Raw genomic sequence first — 18,425 nt, forward strand, 5'->3', positions numbered from 1 at the left:
AGCTTGGTAGTTTCCACCGCCTGTCCAGGGTTGAGCCCTGGGATTTGACGGTAGACTTGAAAAGCCACCTACAGACGCTTTACGTTTCCTGTCAATATGTGCAATTTTCCAGTAAAAAAAAATAAAAATCAACATTTTCAATTTTAAATTTCAATAATTCCATTTACTACAATAGAAAACCTCAAAGTGAATGCAAATTCCAATAAAAGAGAGAAACAATACTCGTTCTTCAGTTGAAAGTTTAGGCAAGTAAAGTCCAATGTTTCATGCCATCAAGAAGACACCATAGCCAACCAAGAAACCAGATGGTCCAAATCTATATCCATATAATGACCTATTAAAAGAAAAGAAAATAAAAATAAGGAGAAGAAGAAGAAATAAGATAGCAAAATAATAAATAACCAAAGCAAATAGAGAATTAAAAATTTTCGTACAAATTAACAATAACAACACAAAAACAACAAAGGTCTCTCTCTTGATACCTGATAAATAGGCAGCAAAAGTTTAAAAATACATTATATAGTGTATACTAGGGTGAGAAAACATTATTAGTTAAACACAACAATAATCAGGGTTAGACTCAGGGCCAGTTAGGGTCGGGCTAGGTTTTCTATTCCTCAACCCAGGCCCGGCCCAACCCCACACAGGGTTGGATCGGGTTAGGCTAGGTTGGCCCTCATAGTCGGGTTAAACAGAGTTCGGGCTTAGGGCGGGTTAGGGCAGGTTCGGATTGTGTTAGCTAAAATTACACCCCTATGAATGAGTGTTTTTTATTTCACAGGATGGGTGGTAATTTTACATGCCCGTGTTTGGGCGCAATGGCCCCACAATCGGCCATTTGTGTTTTCCCCTCATTTTATTAATCTTTCAAGGTTGGTGATCAAGAAGAGCAGGAGTCACCATTCTACATTCAGAATCAAGGAAGCCAGGAAAATGTGAGTCGTCTGCTATTGTCCTGTTTTACACAGGCAAACTAGGGATTGAGGATGGGAATCGCCAATTCTCCTTTATAATGAACTCATCAATCTATTTCCTTTGAAAACTGAGCATTTCAGATCTGTGTCAGGTTAGGAAAGCAGGTCTTAGCCTACCCAAGCATTTAGTTCACAATACCCCCGACACTGATACGGATCGCCATATCAGACGCTTTTGCCCCCGAGATTCCATTGGGTTTTTCTTTTAAACAATTTTGCTCTCCCTGGCCTTTGTACCCCTGATTAGATATCGGCCATAATCAATTCGATCCCAATACCTAAATCCATGGCTGCTGTCAAACGGTACTGTCTCGGCATACTCATTGTGGCAGGTGAGAACTATTTTGGCAATGAATCAGAGGAAATGGAACCCATACCACATCCTGAACTACGGAGACTGACAATGCACTTATTCATGAGAATCACCCATCCTATCATTTGCCCACAACCTCAAAAGACCCTTTTTTTGAGCAAAATTGAGCGGTGAGGTGTAGTGAACATTCAACAGCTGACAAGGATGCTCAATGTACCTCACCACTCACTGCAGATAATTTGAACTCTTTTTAAAAGGGTAAAAACCCAATAGAGCTAGAAAAAGGGTTTAGGCTCACATGTACAAGAAAGAAAATAAATCTTAGAGATAATCTGTGATGGCAGTATCTGGTTGGCATCCAATACTCTTATCCGAAGCTGCAAAACCCAGTCCGTGCATGGGTCACAGGTCAGGACACTGATTCTCGGCCCTTGAAGCAGAACTGAGGGAGATCTGGTCAAACTCATCAACTGGCAAGGAAAACTAATTTAGATAGATATTCTGGTAGTATGAATTAGATAACAGCTCTTTGTATCTTTTGGCGTCTTAATTATAGTTTGTACTTCCCAAGAAAAAAAAATTAATTTCATGGGGCAATTTACGAAACAAAAGCCACTGAGATTGACAAGTTACTCAAACAAGAGAGAGAATATTTACAGCATGCTACAAGTTAAAAGAAAGAAAAAAAGTGGTTAGCACTATAGCACTGCAATTGGTGTCAGTTGGGACTGAAGCCGAAGCCGAAGCCTCAAGAGCTCTCCAATTAAACTTGCATGAGAGACCGAAACCTTCACAGAGCAGTTGACACTTGTTCACTTGGAAGGCAGGGGCTTCCTGAATCCAAGTTAGGCCCCCGCCTGAGAAGCCTCTGCTTCCTCAAATTCTCATGGCATGAGGCAAAAAACTCGTGCCTCAAAGCTTCTTCTGCACTGATCCTCAATCTTGGGTTCACGGTCAAGCACTTGTCAACTAGATCAAAGAGTGATCTGGGGATCAGCTCAAGGAAGTCTGGTCTCTTTGTGTTCACTTCACACCACTCCCTCAGTCCTATCGATGGTAAGGCTTGTATATCAAACAGTTCCTGAAAGAAAAGGCACTTCTTAACATGGGGCATTGTTCAAAAATCATATAAATCAAAAGTTGATGTAATGGGTACCACGGGGAATGAGGATTCACGGTTATGCAACTTGGCTACTTCCCATAGATCTTCACTGCCCCTCAACTTTGCAATATCCTTTATGTTCCTGCTGACGACCAGTGTGGTCAGTGAAACAAAATTGAGGAATAACAAATTAGCATTTATCTGTTTGTCAAGAGCAAATATTTTACTGTTCAGGATCACCAACAAATGGTGTTCTTCCAATCATCAGGTAAAGAAGGGTTACCCCCGCAGACCAAACATCAACTTTGAAACCTTGATGAGCAGATCTGAACAAGACCTGAACAAGCCATCCAATACTGTGATCACTTCCATGTAATATCGCTGTCTCTGTGCATGTGTATGTGTTGTACACATGTTTGCATGCATAAAAAAGTTGGCTCTGGTGGCTATGGAAGGCCCCATGAATCAATTCCAAAAAATATCTCAAGTATATCAAGACACTTCCGAAACTGCAGTTAGATCAATCAACCAGATAGTGCCAAAGAAAATATTAAAGCAAATACCCTAGGAAAGATTTTGTTATCTGTTTTAAAAAGCTTAGCTTCTCTCATGTGATGATGATTGTGAAACAGGAAGATGATTTGGGATAAGGTTTGGTATGATGGAGTTGAGTTAACCTTTATTTTTATATACAATTTTTTTTTCTCTCATAATACTGAAATACTGCTAAAGATAAACAACCATATGAGTGTGATACAGTGACAGTGATGATACAGATACATGCCAAACATCAATGTTTTTAGAATAGTAAAGATTCGGCAAAAGTAAAGATCACTACATTCACATGCAGAGGGCAAATGGAAAGTGTTACCTCTGGAGCCCGGAAACCCTTGGTTCCAACACAAGGACCTTCTCTTTTATGTTTTCCATCCCCTATAAACAAGCAAACCATGGTCTGTCTTTGTTGGAAAAGAGTCAAAAGATAGAAGTATTAAAATAAGAACTTCTATTATCTAATACAGGAGACAAACCTTTATTCTTTAATGAGCCAGCAACAGCAACACCAGTAGAGTGGAGAGGCATTGGAGTCGGGTAAACAGGTTTGCCTTCAACTTTCCCAGGAGGAGCTACCCTCTTCCTTTGAGAACCAGGAATGCTTGCAGCATCATGACTTGGACTTTGCATTGCTTCACGTACCAGACTGATCAGCTCCTTCCTTCCATGGCATGGAAGAGGTTCCCTCAACCTCTCCGCTGAAGGAGTTCTAGTGCTTGTTGCATCCTTGGTTGAGGTTACTCCAGAGACATCTGCACCGTGGCTTCTGAATATAGTTCTACTATCCATGTCAGGGTGGGCTTCTGGATGACCAACATCAGCCCTCTTTTTCATATTCCTGATTTCAAGAGATGTCTTCGTGTCCTTCGCTGCATCCCGATTGACAGCTTCCCAAACTTTACCACTTAGCACTTTCCTATCTTTGGTAGTTTGAGAAGATTTGGTACTGGGAGTAGGAATGTGATCAAATTTTATGTTATAACTCGGCCTTGATTTGCCTGATCAGGAAAAACAAGAATCTAACCTTTACTCTTCTTATGAGAAAGCATTAACATTGAAAACATGCAAAAGAAAATTTGATTTATCAGAACATATTTTTCATACGGTAGGCACACATGCATGAACAGAGACACAGAAAAGCACATCTAATCAACCCTGATCCTTTTTGGTTAATAGTTAACGAAATGCACCTGTTAGGAGTGATATGGTACAGATTAGAGGAGTGAGAAGAATAAGGAGGGTGTAGACCAGTGTTATCAATTCGGCCGAATAATTCGCGAATTATTCGGCCGAACCGAATTTTTCCGAATTTTATCAAAAAATTCTGACCGAATCCGAATTAAAAATAAAATTCGGTAAAATTCGCGATTTTTTCAAAAGTGAATATAAAACGTGAATAATTCGGACCGAATCCGAATTAAACCAAATTATTCGGTCCACTTAAATAGTATTTTTTTAAAAAACCAAAAAATAAATAAAAAAAAAAACAAAAAATAATAAAAAAAAACCCAATAAGCTTTTTTGACTGCTTTTTTTACCGAATCCTTAAATTAATCAACCGAATTATTCCGAATAATTCTCCGCCCGAATAATTCCCGAATCCGAATTTGCTAACCATGGTGTAGACTGAAAATGAACCAGGGAGTAGTGAAAAATAAATGGATGGTTTCCAGTTAATAACAAGATTTGAGTTCAAATGGAGTTCTAAGGTAAATAGGATCAAACCATAGATGATCCCATCTAGTTGGGAGTTGGGACAAGGCCTAGCTGAGTTGAGCTAAGTTAGATAAATATAAAAGAAGGCTCTAGTTATCTATACCAAATTGTGACACCTCTGAAAAACAAAGCAAAAGAAAAGGTCAAGGGGGTGGGGGTGGGGGAGAGAGAAGGGTGGAAAAAGAAAAAAGGTAAGAAACTTACTACTGTGGCCATACTTCTGCTGTAGATCCTGCAAAATATAGGGACCACAAGAGCCATACATCACACTCCGATCAAGAGAAACTAGGCTTAGGAGAGCACGTATAGGGGCCACTAGAGCAAACAAGAAAGATAGCACTGACCATGGCTAGGTTAAAATCAATGAGGTAACCTTTGTTAAGCTTACTGGAGAAGAGGAAATTCCCAGGCTTAACATCTCTATGCACAATCCCCTGCAAAATTTGAAAATATAAACATAAGGTAAAAGAATACTTTTGAAGCTAGCAAATGAGTTCATCAAGACTGCAAAAACCGTACTGCAGATTCCCTACCTGCTTATGCAGATTGGCAAGGGCTCTGAACATACAATAACCATACCATTGGAGCTGAAATATATCTATTTCTCTTTCAAGTACCTACAAATTAGGGAAGAACAGGTGAGAGGAGAATAGAAAAATTAAGTAGCAAGCCATTCAATAATTACCTCAGGTCTGTCATGCTCAACATGCTCAAGAATGAAGCACTCAGAGTTTCCACTCTTGAAAGAGCCTTCATATCTTATTACAAAGTTCCTACCCCTGCATCAAAAGAAACCTGCAGATTAAATTTGCAAGTTCTTGACTGAAAAATGAGATGCCCAGTATATTTTGTATCCCTACCCAAATCGGTCCAACATCTTTAGCTCATTGTTCACATGATGTGTGTGAGCATTTGCATGAGGACCTGAAGAATCAAAACCAAGCATTATGGGATGATTTTTTTATGGACACTTTCTAACATGCAATGAGGCAGTTTTTGAATGGAAGCAATTGTGATATTACTCCAAAGATGTTATAAGATCTTGATACTCATCTTCATATCACCATCAAGGATTTTTCCCGTTCTTATATTATTTCTACAAAATGAGAAAATTGCTGTAGTCTTGCAGAATTAAGACATGACAAGGTGTTTATATGGAAAAAATTTTTGGTCAAGATCAACCTATTGACCCACTACTTTGACTTTCTCTAAATTAAAATATTCAATTGTGCTTCAAAGCCGAGCTTCATTTGTTGAGTGACCTAAAGCAAGGCCCAAACCAAATGAATGGAAGGAACTAGCACAATTGGGCTAACATCTCTCTGAATACTCAGTAGCAAAAATTTGGAAACAGAAAACTAGAAATCTAATGGAAATACCATTATACCAATGGTTTCAGCAGTTCAAGCATCCAGCTTAAACTTTTATGACAAATCAAAAGAAAAGTCATATTATAACCCAATATTAGTTGTCAACTCTCATCAAGTGTGAAGTGATAGTGTACCGATTAGTGACCTAACTGTACATCAGTTGTACACTCAAGTCAGTGGGGAAAAATGATTATAACTTTATTAACACTTTTCCTAATATTGACCAAGAGAGAACTTGATAATGATGCCCTCTGTTAGAATGATTGATCTGTAGTACTGTACAGTTCATTGCTCCGCGACTAACTGGTCTAAGTCATTCTTGACCATTTTGGACCACCAAACGATTTGGGGGATTTAATATGGCTGCAAATGACCGGCCCACAGTTCCAATGGTTGAGGCATGTAGTCCAGTCAGTTTATCAAAATACCGGAGATCACTTTGGCAATGATTGAGGACACCTCTGTTAGTCTACCATTCTCATCCGCACCCACATGAACATTTTTATTATTCTTGATTGTCATTTTTTATTGTTTACCTACCTCTTTCATTTGATAAAAGGAGGGAACATCAGGCTTACAACAAATGTCTTGAGGCTAAGTTCTTATACATTTAGAAGTCTTTGCCCTGCCTAATGCTTTTCCTGTTTTGAACACTCAGTAATTTAATAGAAATGATTTTAGTTATTATTATGAAGAAATCTTCTGTAGTTATACCATTCTCAAGATGTATAAATTTCCAAAATTAGTGAAAGTATAGATGTTAAACTTTCTTTCAACTTTAACATCTCCACCATTAGCAATCTGTTGCATAATACAACACAAACTAGAGATTTTGTGTCATGAATCATGATTAGTATTAATTGTGAATTCCATGCAAACATCAGGTTGTTGCTGGTAAATACATAAGAGGATAAACTAAGATATCTAAAGTACATGTATAGAGTTTATAAGTTTTAACTTGAGAACCCATTTGCAGTAATCAAAATGCTAAACAGTGATAAATGGTAAAACCTAGAGTGCAATGAGACTGATAAAATTTCAACGATATTAACAGTTACCTAATTCCTGAAAGCGCATTCTCTTTTCTTGTTCGATGGAATCAATGGTATTTGTCAACTCATACTTTATTACTCAGCTTGGAGTCTAGCATAAAAAAAAAATGTGAGCATGATTAACCAAGCACCTACGTTCCTTTGTAAGATTGATAATGGCTCAAAAAGTTGAAATTTATGCCAAAAAAAGCACATTATATAATCATAACTTTCTTCATTATAATATTAGATGTGTCGCTATTTCTATTCAGAAATATTACACTTGTCTACAAAACAGCACAGCATTATGGATTGCAGATACTATAATATCAGAGAAATATATATTTATGAACTATAATAATCAAAAGCACATTGATAGCTTCACAATATCTCACATTTAACAGCAAATATTTTTCCATCATCTTTTCTCCTAGCCCTGTAAACAGTACCATAGCCACCTGCATATTTTGGGAAAGAGGAAACAATTAGCAGATTGCATCATAGTAAAATTTTCGAGGGAAAGTCAGACATAAAATAAACAAATAATGATGTTTCAACTTTCAATACCTGAACCTTCTTCTTCCTCTATGACGAAGGATTCAAAGTTTGGAAGTATTTTTGGCTCTGAATGTTTCTGCGGAGTGACCATTGATCATTCTTATGTAAAACTTCCACTAGTATGATAAAATAAATAGCATAACTTAAACTAAATCAAGAAAAACCCTCAACAATGGGATGGCATTAATTAACTGACAGACATGTGGATGTGATACAACTCTCATAATTGGACTCAAGTTTACCTTGGATATCATTAAGGGATGGACTGCCCTGTTTTCTTTGCTATGCATGTCATAGTTACGATTCTGCTTCAACTTCTGTTTCGTGGAGCTACCCTTTTGCTCTCTTTTACATTGCCCCAGCTGCTTATCAGTATTAACAGCTTTATTAAATTCTATTGACCCAGAAAGAACATGTGATCCTACAGGTGAAGTATCTTTGTGCACAGGATTTAGCTTGATAATTGAACTTGTTTTCTTCTTCAGGGCCTTAAAGTGATCATATATTGGAAAAACATCCTGCGTTTTCACCTTAGCAGTTGTTTTCTCTCTTCTAGCAGATATTAGCAAAGAATCATTACTATTCAACAAGTTCACTGATTCCAAAATCTTTCTATGAATTTCCCCCTTTTGTTTAATATTATCCAGTGGGACAGCATTCTCTAAATCTTGGGGAGCAGCACATTGACTAATATTTTGCTCCTCCCAGCCGCAAACCGCATCATAAACTCCTACATCTTCAATAGGTCTGCTTACAGCAGCTTCACAAGGATGATTAACTCGAGTAACAGCCCCAACAGCTGAAGCATTGCATTGCCTCTGTACTTCTGGACAAGATGCCAAAGTCAAATTTATTCCACTCCTCAACTCCATTTCATCCCTTTGAGTGTCCTTTAACATAAAGTTTTCCATTGTAAGAACCGGTTGACAATCAGGCAATGTAACTTTTGTTGACCTAGGAATATCTGCATCCATTTTAGTGTTGATAAAACTATGTTGGAACATTGGTGTTTGTACAAGTCCGAGGAGTTCCCTGTGCACGATCAATTTCTTCTTGCATTCATTTCCAAATCCTAAATTATTGTTCATCAACCCATAACTTGAAAACCCAGCCATAGGCCCCAAATCATAATTCACATTCATGCTCTTGACCATATTATCCGCAATATCAACATGTCCCTGCATGACTGAGAAGTTCAGAAGCTGTCGATAATAATGGTGAACCAATGAGTCAATTGTGTAACAGTACGGAATTAGAAAATGGATGGGGACTAAAAACAGGTAAATATTATGCATTATCTAAAAAGACAACCCAATGCACAAGGCTCCTGCTACTGCAAGGTATGGGAAGGGCAAATGTATGCAGCCTTACCCCCTGCTTCACAGGAGAGGCTGTTTCCAAGTTTCAAACTTGTGGCCAATATGTTGCAATAATGCAACTTAACCGTTGTGCCACAAGCTCGCCCACTAAATATTCTGCATTATCTGATTAGAATAATGTCTAAACTTAGTTTTTATTCTGGAGGACAAAGTTAAAAGCCTAAGACAGCATCATAAAGGTTTCCCCTGGAAGAAATTATCTAAAGATACACATGTTGCTGGAAGGTGACTAAAAGGGAAAGATGATGAAAGAAGACCTTGCAGCATAAGATTAAGAAAGTTCAAAGGCCCCAACCGCGAAGATCTTTTTGGGAATATAAACCTGAAAATTTTATGACACAAAGACCACAACGATCTAATTGTAGGGAAAAAAAAAATCGAAAAGCCAAATTTTGAAATGTTCCAAAAAAATATTAGTTTTCCATCTATTTTCTTGATTAAGAGTTTCCATGGCTAATATGATTCAAGTATGTCAATTGTTAGCTCTTGGCTAGAATACATTTTCCTTTTTTTGTATAATCTAGTTCTCATCAAATATGGACTAACAGGGAAGTAATTAACTCATATCAATTAAGTAATCTTCTCCATTCATATGATTTGGCAATTTACCAATTCAGAGTTCTAGTTTCAGCAAGTTTCTAATTTCTGTCCTGCTCTGCCATCTCAGATCCCACCGTTGGGTCTTCTTGAAATTTGGGAAATAATGTCAGCAGGTTATAAGCTTCACTCGACCAGTAAGGATGCGTTGCCTACACATCATGTTCAGAGAACCCTTTCCCTTAATTTTTTTCCTCTACTTCTGGTTAAATGTCTACATTTAAGTTAGTAATCACCTAAGAAGCATATGATCACTAGAATCTGTGTTACACTAACTCACTAAGGTAGCATCAAATAAATTAAAAACTTGGATTAATTCAAAAATGGTTAGGGAGGAAATAATACTTATGAATAAACCAAGGGCATAGATCGATGGGTATTTAAAAAACGATTTGCTTGAGAATAAACACAATACCTCAACAGAATTACATTGGCTCTTGTTTGCTTGAGAGATGAACATTTATTTTCATCTGTTTCCAGTTCATTCTTATCAGTAAAGAATAAAGATAGTGCAAATTAGATACAACACTAAGAGAAAAGCAGCACAGAATACGCCCATGACCCATTTACCATTTTCAGAAGGCAAAATCATCCTTCTTTTCGCATTGGGATAAGTGACATAAAGAGCTTCTGGTCCCTGCGCCTTGCGAAAATACGTTTGAAAAACACGGTGCTGTGATCTCCTCGATTCAAAACCCCTAAACGTGACCAGTGGAAAAAAATCACCACGAGCCTTAGAAACCAATCCTTCAAAAGCCGAGAAGGCAGCCGAAGAGACTTTGACAAACAGATCATCCGTCAAGAACAGAGGCGAATCAGGGATCAAGCAGAGGAACTGCACAAAATCAGGCGATGCATAGAACATAATACATCTCGCTGCGAGTTCTTCAAGACGAGCTGGGCCTCCTATCCTCAACAAAACCCCGAGTAGATAGCAAGCTTTTTCTGTGTCAATCTCTCTTCCACTACAGTGCTCCGCGCCAGTCAGGAGAGCTACCATGGCTTCCTAAAATGAAATCACTCCAGCTCATATTCTATGAAAAAAATCAAAATTCAGATTTAATCTCCTCCATGAAATATAAGGTTCCTCACCATCGTTATGTTTTTCAGATCTGTCGAGAAAACAGGAATCTTTTTAGGCAAAAAAAATAAATAAAACTCTGGATAAGATTAGATTGATCTCCATTGAAAACTCTACAAACTAGGTTTTCACAAAAATATTGCAGGGAATTTTACCTTCACGAAGCTGGTGCGTCGCAATATATCCCTATATATCTCCAGAAATTTCTGCGTATTTCAGGGCTTCTCTAGAGAGAGAGAGAGAGAGAGAGAGAGAGAGAGAGTGAGAGAGAGAGAAACTGTATTCAGATTTTCAGACAAAATGGAAAGGAAAGTCTGGAGATTAGAGAGGAGAAAAGGCGCGAATACGGCACCTGTTGAGTTTCAATGATTAACTCGTGTGAAATTCCCGCGCTTTCCCCAAATGCATCCGTCGCAGCCATATCAGATGGAACGGTCGATTTCGATCTTATGATCAGGTTAGGACCACAACTGGCCCAGTTATCTAATCGGTTGTAAACTTGAGATCCAGAACCGTTTAATAATGGGACTGAACAAATAACCAAATATCAATTCTTAAGTATAGAAAGCATACTTCCAGTCTGATGTTGCGTATGTTTATACATAGGGATGTAAAAAGACCACATTGCCCCTTGCCCTGTGTACTGAAGATGCTCGTGTGTTTTCTTCCATTAGCCTCGTGAGTTGGTATTGCCTACAACAGTTTCACAGGGTTCTTTCTTCCAATTATTAAATATTTATTTTTGAGAATATAAATGTTGGTGTATGATGTCTTGTATTTCGTCGCAGTTTAATACATGGAGTACTGGTGCAGCACCTAGACAGGTAGGACAGTGGTCCCGCTAGCCGGTTAGCGGGCCGTGGGGGTTGCAAGGGGGCAGGAGGCCCCCCTGCATAGTAGGGAGTGTAGGAGGGCGCAGCCCCCTGCTCGAATTTTTTATTTGAGGGCAATTGTGTACTTTCGGATTAGGGTTTTTTCGCTATATATTTATAGCGAGGGTTTTTTTTCTCTATAATGCAAGCAATACTGAGAGATGTAAGGACGAGCGTTGTAACCCTGTTCTCCATTGATAGTGAAACAGGATCTCATCTCACCGGGAACATAGGCAACCTTGCCGAACCTCGTAAAATCTGTGTGCATTGTTTGTTTTGTTTTTCCATTATTTTCTGCATCATTTTAGGGTTGCGTTTCTACATATAAATACTTAAATATTTATTCATAAGCAATCAAATATCTATCCATAAGCAATCAAATGATCAACTATCCATCCATAAGCATACAAATAAAATAAGAACCAAAATACTTTAAAAAAATATATCCATTACTAATTACAATAATCATAATCTTATCCCAACTAAATGGGATCGGCTAAATGAATCCGATATGGTCTAAAATAGAAAAGAACAAGAAAAAAAAAAAAAAAAACCAAAATGGAAGTAAACCGAGATAGAAGGAAGTAAGATGAGGTAAGAGAAAAAGTTAACCCAAGGGGGTAGCGTAGTTAGTGAGCAACAAACTTGGTACAAGCTGTAAACTCGGACGTCCTGAGTTCGACTCCCACTAGGCTTGCTTTCATGGTAGAATTGTCATTCCGGATTTTTTTTTCTTCCCTTTCGGCTATTTGAACTTGCTTTGGTTGGGGGGGGGGGGGAGGGTTTGCTTCACTCTCATTTGCCATTTTTTTTTTCTTTTGTTTATGGTTGAGATTGACCACAATAAATTGCCTAAAATGTTAATTCTATTTATCACAAAGAATTAAAGTGGAATGTATGAAGTGGAGAGGTGCGTTTGGAGTATTATGTGAATCCTTTTAAAGCTTAAAGGAAAATTCTATAGAACTGTTATGAGTCAAACTGTGATGTATAGATCGGAATGTTGGACAACTAAGAAGTGTCATATAGAGAAGGTATGTGTAGCAGAAATGAATATGTTAAGATTGATGTAAGGCAAACCTATAAAGGATAAAGTAAGGAATGAACATATTAGGGCTGGTTTGGGATCAATGATAAGCTCCGCGAAAGCCGTTTGCTGTGGTATGACCATGTTCAAAGGAGACTGGAGGATGTCCCAACAAGGAGAAGTGAAATTCTCCTACCTTAGTGGGTTGTGCTTCTTTCCTCTTACTCTCATCTCCCTATTTCTTTTATTTATTTACTTGTTACTGTTTATTTATTCTATTTCTTTTCATGGATCCATGTAGCCGACCCTATTAAGTTGGGATAAGGCTGAGTTTGTTGGGGATGTTTTTGTTAATTTGATGTATCACCTAAAATGCTACTCGATATTACCCACAGGAAGTCTAAAGTATTTAGACTGCAAACCAACAACTTGAATTTGGAGATGATGCACATCAAGTCATACTCTTAATTTCATCAAAAATGACAAACTCATAGAATGGAATCATAGTCCAATGACAAGTTAATAAAATCTTATCTTCATTTATTATTATTTTTTCCCTTCTCATTTACATGAGTAGGCTTGACTCGCAAGTAAATTGCATCCAGAAGCTTGATAAATAAAGAAGGGATAATCCCTAATGTTATAAAAAACTTTGCGAAGCTTGGATCCAAGACCATTTGAACAGAAAAACCTTTACCATTAGCACATCAGGCAACTCTTTTAAGTTTCACAAGAGACACCTATATATCATACAATATGAAATAATACTCATTAGAAAAAAGGGGTGTTCACTCTACAAATGCACAGGTTATGGTAGATATACTTCCATTAAATAAAACTTCAAAAATTACATGTGGGTAGACAATATTCTCTCATGGGACCCTGAAGAAAGTTGAAGTTATTCCATAGGGGGAGCTGATAATGTGAGGTTTAAGATAAAACCAACCAGGGCACCAATGAGTCCCACAAACAGAACAAATGTGAAGGTGAAGCCTGGGTCACTTGTCCGACGACTTAGTCTCCTCAACCTCTCCTGCACAAGAAGAAGATAGGGATATCACTGTCATTACCTGTAAGGAGTTTACCGAGTTTGTATGATATGAAACAGAGTTCCCATATGAGTTGATAAATTAGATCCACCATCCCTCATCAGTCAACTAGTAGCCATCCTAGTTAATTGGTTGTCATGTCTATCCTCAGATTTTGAGGGATAATCATTATCATTGACAGAAAATAATTAGAAATGATTGCTAGAATGCAAATATTCTTTTTCATTTCATCCATCTCTAATACTTATATGCTGACCAAATGAAGTGGATATAAAATTAAATGCACGGGTTGGTACCAGTTCATGTTGCAATAGCTTTGTTTGTTGAAGAACTGCATCTCTTTCCTCCTTCAGTTGCTGCACCGCTCGGACCTACAGAAAAATAATCAGGATTAAGCCAAAGCCGAACTTGACTTAAAATACCAATTCTGATGTAGCAGCTTCAAATATGCATTATCATAAAATATACAGAGATTTAATATTCTGCTTTAAGTAGACAATGACAACACGCATTAGATAAACCCCTGCTCCTATATTGAAAACACACAACCACAAACAAAGAAAGCTTGGAATGAAGGAAAACTGGATAAATATACTCCCCAGATGATGAGATGAATGAAGCCATGAACATAAAGCATAGATAGAAATAATTCATCAGACTTGAGTTGCTGTGCAGATGCAACAAGGAGAACTAATAGATATCAGCAAGAAAATTTGACTCAAAATTAATTCCATAAACAAGGAACAGAACCATTATATTGCCCCAACTAGATGAAGTAAAATAAGCTAAACCAAAGAAGTTAAATAGAATATCTTACAGATTCAGCATCAGGACTTTGCTTGGTGCCCTTCACATCATCCTCTGAATTCTCTTGACCAGGATAGATATAAACAACCTTAAGCTTAGACTCCTCTATTGTTTTTTGACCATCTTTATTGAACTGAACATAACAGAAATAATCAATTACTTTCTTCTCCATTTGAAAACTGAAATATGTCCTGAAGAGAAGATATTCTCCAAGTAAATGATCTTACAGCATCTGGTGGGATCTCATCAACATCAGTATTTGGTGGTACTATTGTACTCTGCAGGAGAAATTTATCTTTGCATTGCATATCAGGAGGATGCTCCCGTTGAGCTTGGAGGGTGACTTCAGGAACCAATGGCATGAAAAGGAAGAAGATAAGGTAAGTCCAAAATCATTATATTATAAGGTTAAGAAATCCAAGGTACTTGTGGAGAATACTTTAAGAATCAATTGCAAGCTGGTGCACATGATGCACATGCAAGGGGCTTTTGATGGGTACCACTCACTTTTGAGATCTCTCAAACCACAAGACAACTCCTTTATCTTAACCATTTAATTTTAATGTTCTTTCTGACATTCAGGAGTAGGGGAAACACTTCTGAATATGGCAATTAGAAGGTGCATATGGCCATTCATACAGACCTTCAAACTGAGTTCCATTGAATGTAGCTCCTTGCTTTAGAAATGAACATATGTTCCATTGTCTCTATCCACAGGTACCTTGGAATTTACATTTGTAGAATGTGGCAAGCAAACAAGAAAGCACCTGTTATGACGCATGAGTCCCACGGTTGTATAACACCAGTATTTGGTCGTACAAAGTACTTCTTGGGGGAAGTGGTCTTCACCTAATAAGGAAACAGAAAGAAACACAAGTTCAGCATAACTGGATCCAAAATTATATAAGCAACAGTTCACTTATCAGAAAAAAAAAAAAAACAGTAGTACCTTGAAGGCAACATAATGTTCTTTGTTATTCACTATTTTCAGATCACAACAGCTCTGTTTTTCCAGCTCAACTGATCAAATGAATGATATCGATCATAAGTGATAAAAACTAATACAAAGAAATAATTAAAAAATAAACATATAAAAGAACACAGGCCAGAGAGTAACTAGGATCCATTTATCTGAACTTAAGAAACTGAACTGTTCGAATGCATCATAAAAAGTTGTTCCATCCTTCAAACCACAACATAACATCAATGTGGCTAACTTGGCAAGCTTGCCTTTTTTTTTATTGTGAGGGGGGGGGGGGCGGGAGGGGAGGTTCGAAATTTCATCCTATTGTGTACGCTTCATGTGCCCATCAAAAAAATATCATCAACACAAACTTGGAAATGATATAGTTCTTCTCTTTTTTCCTTATTCGACTTTTTCACTGAGCTCACTTATTAGCCATCTACTCATATGCCATCTGAACAGGCCCTAACAATCATTATAAGCATGTTGGATACATAGTTACTTGTTTTAGCAAAATAATACATTGGTTTGCTAGTTTATTGTTCTTATCAAGGGACAAAGCTACTTCTTGGCCTTGTCAAGATTAGCTTATCTTGATGGTTGGTAATTTTTGAGCTACGCTGAGGGTTCCTATAGTTAAACCCATCACTGGTTAAGAGTGTCTACCTTGCATTAACCAGAGGTCATGTTCCAGGTTCTAGCTCCACAGTATGGCCCATGTTGGAGTTTTATCCTTGCACTTTCAAGGAGTTAACTGAAGCTGCAATGAAATTTCCAAAGTTGAATTTTCAATGAGTTCTGAAAACTTTACATCTCCAAACGAGAAAATCGAATCGCGCTGAAACTTACAGGCCTGATAGATTATGAAGAGGACATGTGCAAAAAGGAGCTGTCATATGGCAGGTAGTTGTTGGAGTGATAATTCTGTTTTCACCATTGGTTACAGAATTTTTACGATCTAAACTCATATCCAGCTTTGTTAGTATATATGTAATATAGTGGTCTATATTTCTATCACATACAGTACATGATGTCCCGATTACCAATGCTCAAATAGCTTACCTGAATCTCTCAGTTCTGCGCTTCATTGCAGAAAGCTTCTACCTGGAAGTTGATGTCTAAAATTTTGGTTTACTTGATGAAAAGAATTTTATATGGGGATCTCACATTAAATGTTCTAATGTATTAGCATACAGAACAAGGAAAGGGAATCATCTATAATTGTCATCGAGATATTGCACAATAACTTGTTAGCTAGTCCTAGTATTGATCCACCTTCAATTTTTTAATGCAATTGATCCTTTGTTGTTTCAAAAAATCTATATAATTTGGTACCGAACCTAAAGGTTGAAGCAGAGTATGCTCAGCATAATGCTATATAGCAATACTTTTTAAGTGTCATGACACCCTTTGATGAAAGTCATTTATTCCCTGTTTTTCTTTTTTTCTTCCAAATAAGAACCTGAAGCCTCCTAACACAAGAAAATATCAGTTCATACTGTGAAACACAAAGTAGAGAAATCCATGTTCTAACATATTTTTCTCATCTTATACAGTTCACATATTTAGATGTTCCAGTTTTAATTTTATCTGCACAAGAGGCTTCTGAGTTTATAACTTTCTATAGAAACATTGTAAACACAAATAGTGGCTAAGCAATCAATCAATCGCCTTCAACTGATTCAAAAGAAACATCAACTTCATCTTTCAAACAGATTTAAAGGTTTTCTTTTTCTAACCTAATTCTATCTTTGCTTTTTATCCACCAAATTGATTGACAAGAAACGTATAACAAAGAATTCATGCAATGGATGTAACCTTATAATTCAAAGAATATGAAAGAAAAAAACAGAGAAATTTCGCTTACATTGAAACCTCAGCTCGTCGGGATGAACAGAGATCAAGTGATTACCACTACCCATGATTGCAACAAGACCGATCACAAAACCGCATCAATCCCTAAAACGATCAACGCCCATTATAGAAATACAATCAATCAAAAAGAAAAGAAAAAAAGGAAACCAAAAGATGAAACCGGTAACTGTCCATACAGGATACTATGATCAGATAATGGTGAGATTGTGAGAAAGGGAAAGGGTTGTCCGGGTCCAAATCCAATTCGAAAAATTCGCCGTGAATATCTAGGATTTCTGTTTGTGAACAGAGGAGGAGAGAATGGAATGGATTGGATGGAAATATGAGATGAGGGGAGAGGGAGTTCCTTAAAACTTCTTACGTTGATTTTGTGTTTGCAACAACCGCGAATTGGAGCGAGAGCGTAACTGCTTCAAGCACGAGGCGTGCTGTGAAAGGACACATGTCGTCCAACAATGGTGATGAGCGAGGTGCAGAACGGCAGGACGGGATCACGGGACCCTTCCCAGTTCTCAACTACCCAATTGCCAGTTCCCTCCCATACATTTGGTGCAACTAACTGCAAGTTTAGTGATTATTAAGCTCTGTGGTTCATGTCTGCTCTGCTGCTTCATATGGGATGGCAGTTGATCACCGATTCCCAATTTGAATCGGTCAGAATTTGAATCAGTGTGAATAAGTAGGATCGGTCAATTTTTAAATTTGATTCGCCGATTTTCGAAACCATATCCTCCACATTGTTAGTTAAAACGGGAACAACAAAAAAACAGAGACGTACGGTACGTGTTTTAAACAGATAAAAACGATGAACGGTGCAATCAAAAAACTGTCAAAAAAACAGGAAACGTCAAACGGACGGAAACGAACGGTACGAGTATTAAACGTGTAGTTTTCAAAAAAACGAAACCAAAAAAAGGGCAATATATCATTATGTAATTTGAGAGATTATTGCCTGTATACCTGTATCTAATGTTCTAAACTACATCAACATCAAACATTCATGCATATATCATCCAAAATATAGCATCCAATGTAAATTTCAAATTAAAACTTAATACACCATATTAAAAAAGACATGTCCAAAATATATATAAAAAAAAAAAACCATCCATCCATATCATCGAAGATGTCTAAAGAACTCAGTATCATTATAAC

General features: G+C 37.4%; 2 protein-coding genes across 9 annotated transcripts; both read right to left on the bottom strand.

Moving 5' to 3' along the window:
- Positions 1 to 1,786: 1,786 nt before the first annotated feature.
- LOC122083195 (cell division cycle 7-related protein kinase-like) lies at positions 1,787 to 11,169 on the bottom strand. Of its 5 annotated transcripts, XM_042650909.1 has the most exons (17): positions 10,832 to 11,164; positions 10,688 to 10,707; positions 10,166 to 10,601; positions 10,011 to 10,065; positions 7,862 to 8,797; positions 7,629 to 7,695; positions 7,457 to 7,519; positions 5,521 to 5,584; positions 5,346 to 5,439; positions 5,194 to 5,277; positions 5,005 to 5,094; positions 4,865 to 4,892; positions 3,421 to 3,942; positions 3,261 to 3,322; positions 2,617 to 2,726; positions 2,444 to 2,531; positions 1,787 to 2,368 (listed from the first exon to the last, which is right to left on the bottom strand). In XM_042650909.1, the coding sequence occupies exons 4-17, from the start codon at positions 10,053 to 10,055 to the stop codon at positions 2,078 to 2,080; spliced, it is 2,544 nt and encodes an 847-aa protein (XP_042506843.1). In that variant the 5' UTR covers positions 10,056 to 10,065; positions 10,166 to 10,601; positions 10,688 to 10,707; positions 10,832 to 11,164; the 3' UTR covers positions 1,787 to 2,077. The 5 variants fall into 5 exon arrangements, 4 of the variants coding, with proteins under 4 accessions (XP_042506843.1, XP_042506842.1, XP_042506845.1 ...); XM_042650908.1 differs by having other exon boundaries at positions 10,166 to 10,707; XM_042650911.1 differs by lacking the exon at positions 4,865 to 4,892 and having other exon boundaries at positions 3,421 to 3,926; positions 4,964 to 5,094; positions 10,166 to 10,707; positions 10,832 to 11,165.
- A 2,082-nt stretch (positions 11,170 to 13,251) lies between these two features.
- On the bottom strand, positions 13,252 to 17,886 carry LOC122083864 (vesicle-associated protein 2-1). Of its 4 annotated transcripts, none has more exons than XM_042651775.1 (8): positions 17,632 to 17,886; positions 17,263 to 17,354; positions 15,381 to 15,451; positions 15,199 to 15,280; positions 14,659 to 14,774; positions 14,442 to 14,564; positions 13,921 to 13,995; positions 13,252 to 13,608 (listed from the first exon to the last, which is right to left on the bottom strand). In XM_042651775.1, the coding sequence occupies exons 2-8, from the start codon at positions 17,315 to 17,317 to the stop codon at positions 13,474 to 13,476; spliced, it is 657 nt and encodes a 218-aa protein (XP_042507709.1). In that variant the 5' UTR covers positions 17,318 to 17,354; positions 17,632 to 17,886; the 3' UTR covers positions 13,252 to 13,473. The 4 variants fall into 4 exon arrangements, with proteins under 4 accessions (XP_042507709.1, XP_042507710.1, XP_042507711.1 ...); XM_042651776.1 differs by lacking the exon at positions 17,632 to 17,886 and adding an exon at positions 17,447 to 17,624; XM_042651777.1 differs by lacking the exons at positions 17,263 to 17,354; positions 17,632 to 17,886 and adding exons at positions 16,062 to 16,155; positions 16,245 to 16,332.
- Between the last annotated feature and the right edge of the window lie 539 nt (positions 17,887 to 18,425).

Source organism: Macadamia integrifolia, chromosome 7 (assembly GCF_013358625.1).
Source record: "Macadamia integrifolia cultivar HAES 741 chromosome 7, SCU_Mint_v3, whole genome shotgun sequence".
Classification (NCBI taxonomy): Eukaryota; Viridiplantae; Streptophyta; class Magnoliopsida; order Proteales; family Proteaceae; genus Macadamia; species Macadamia integrifolia.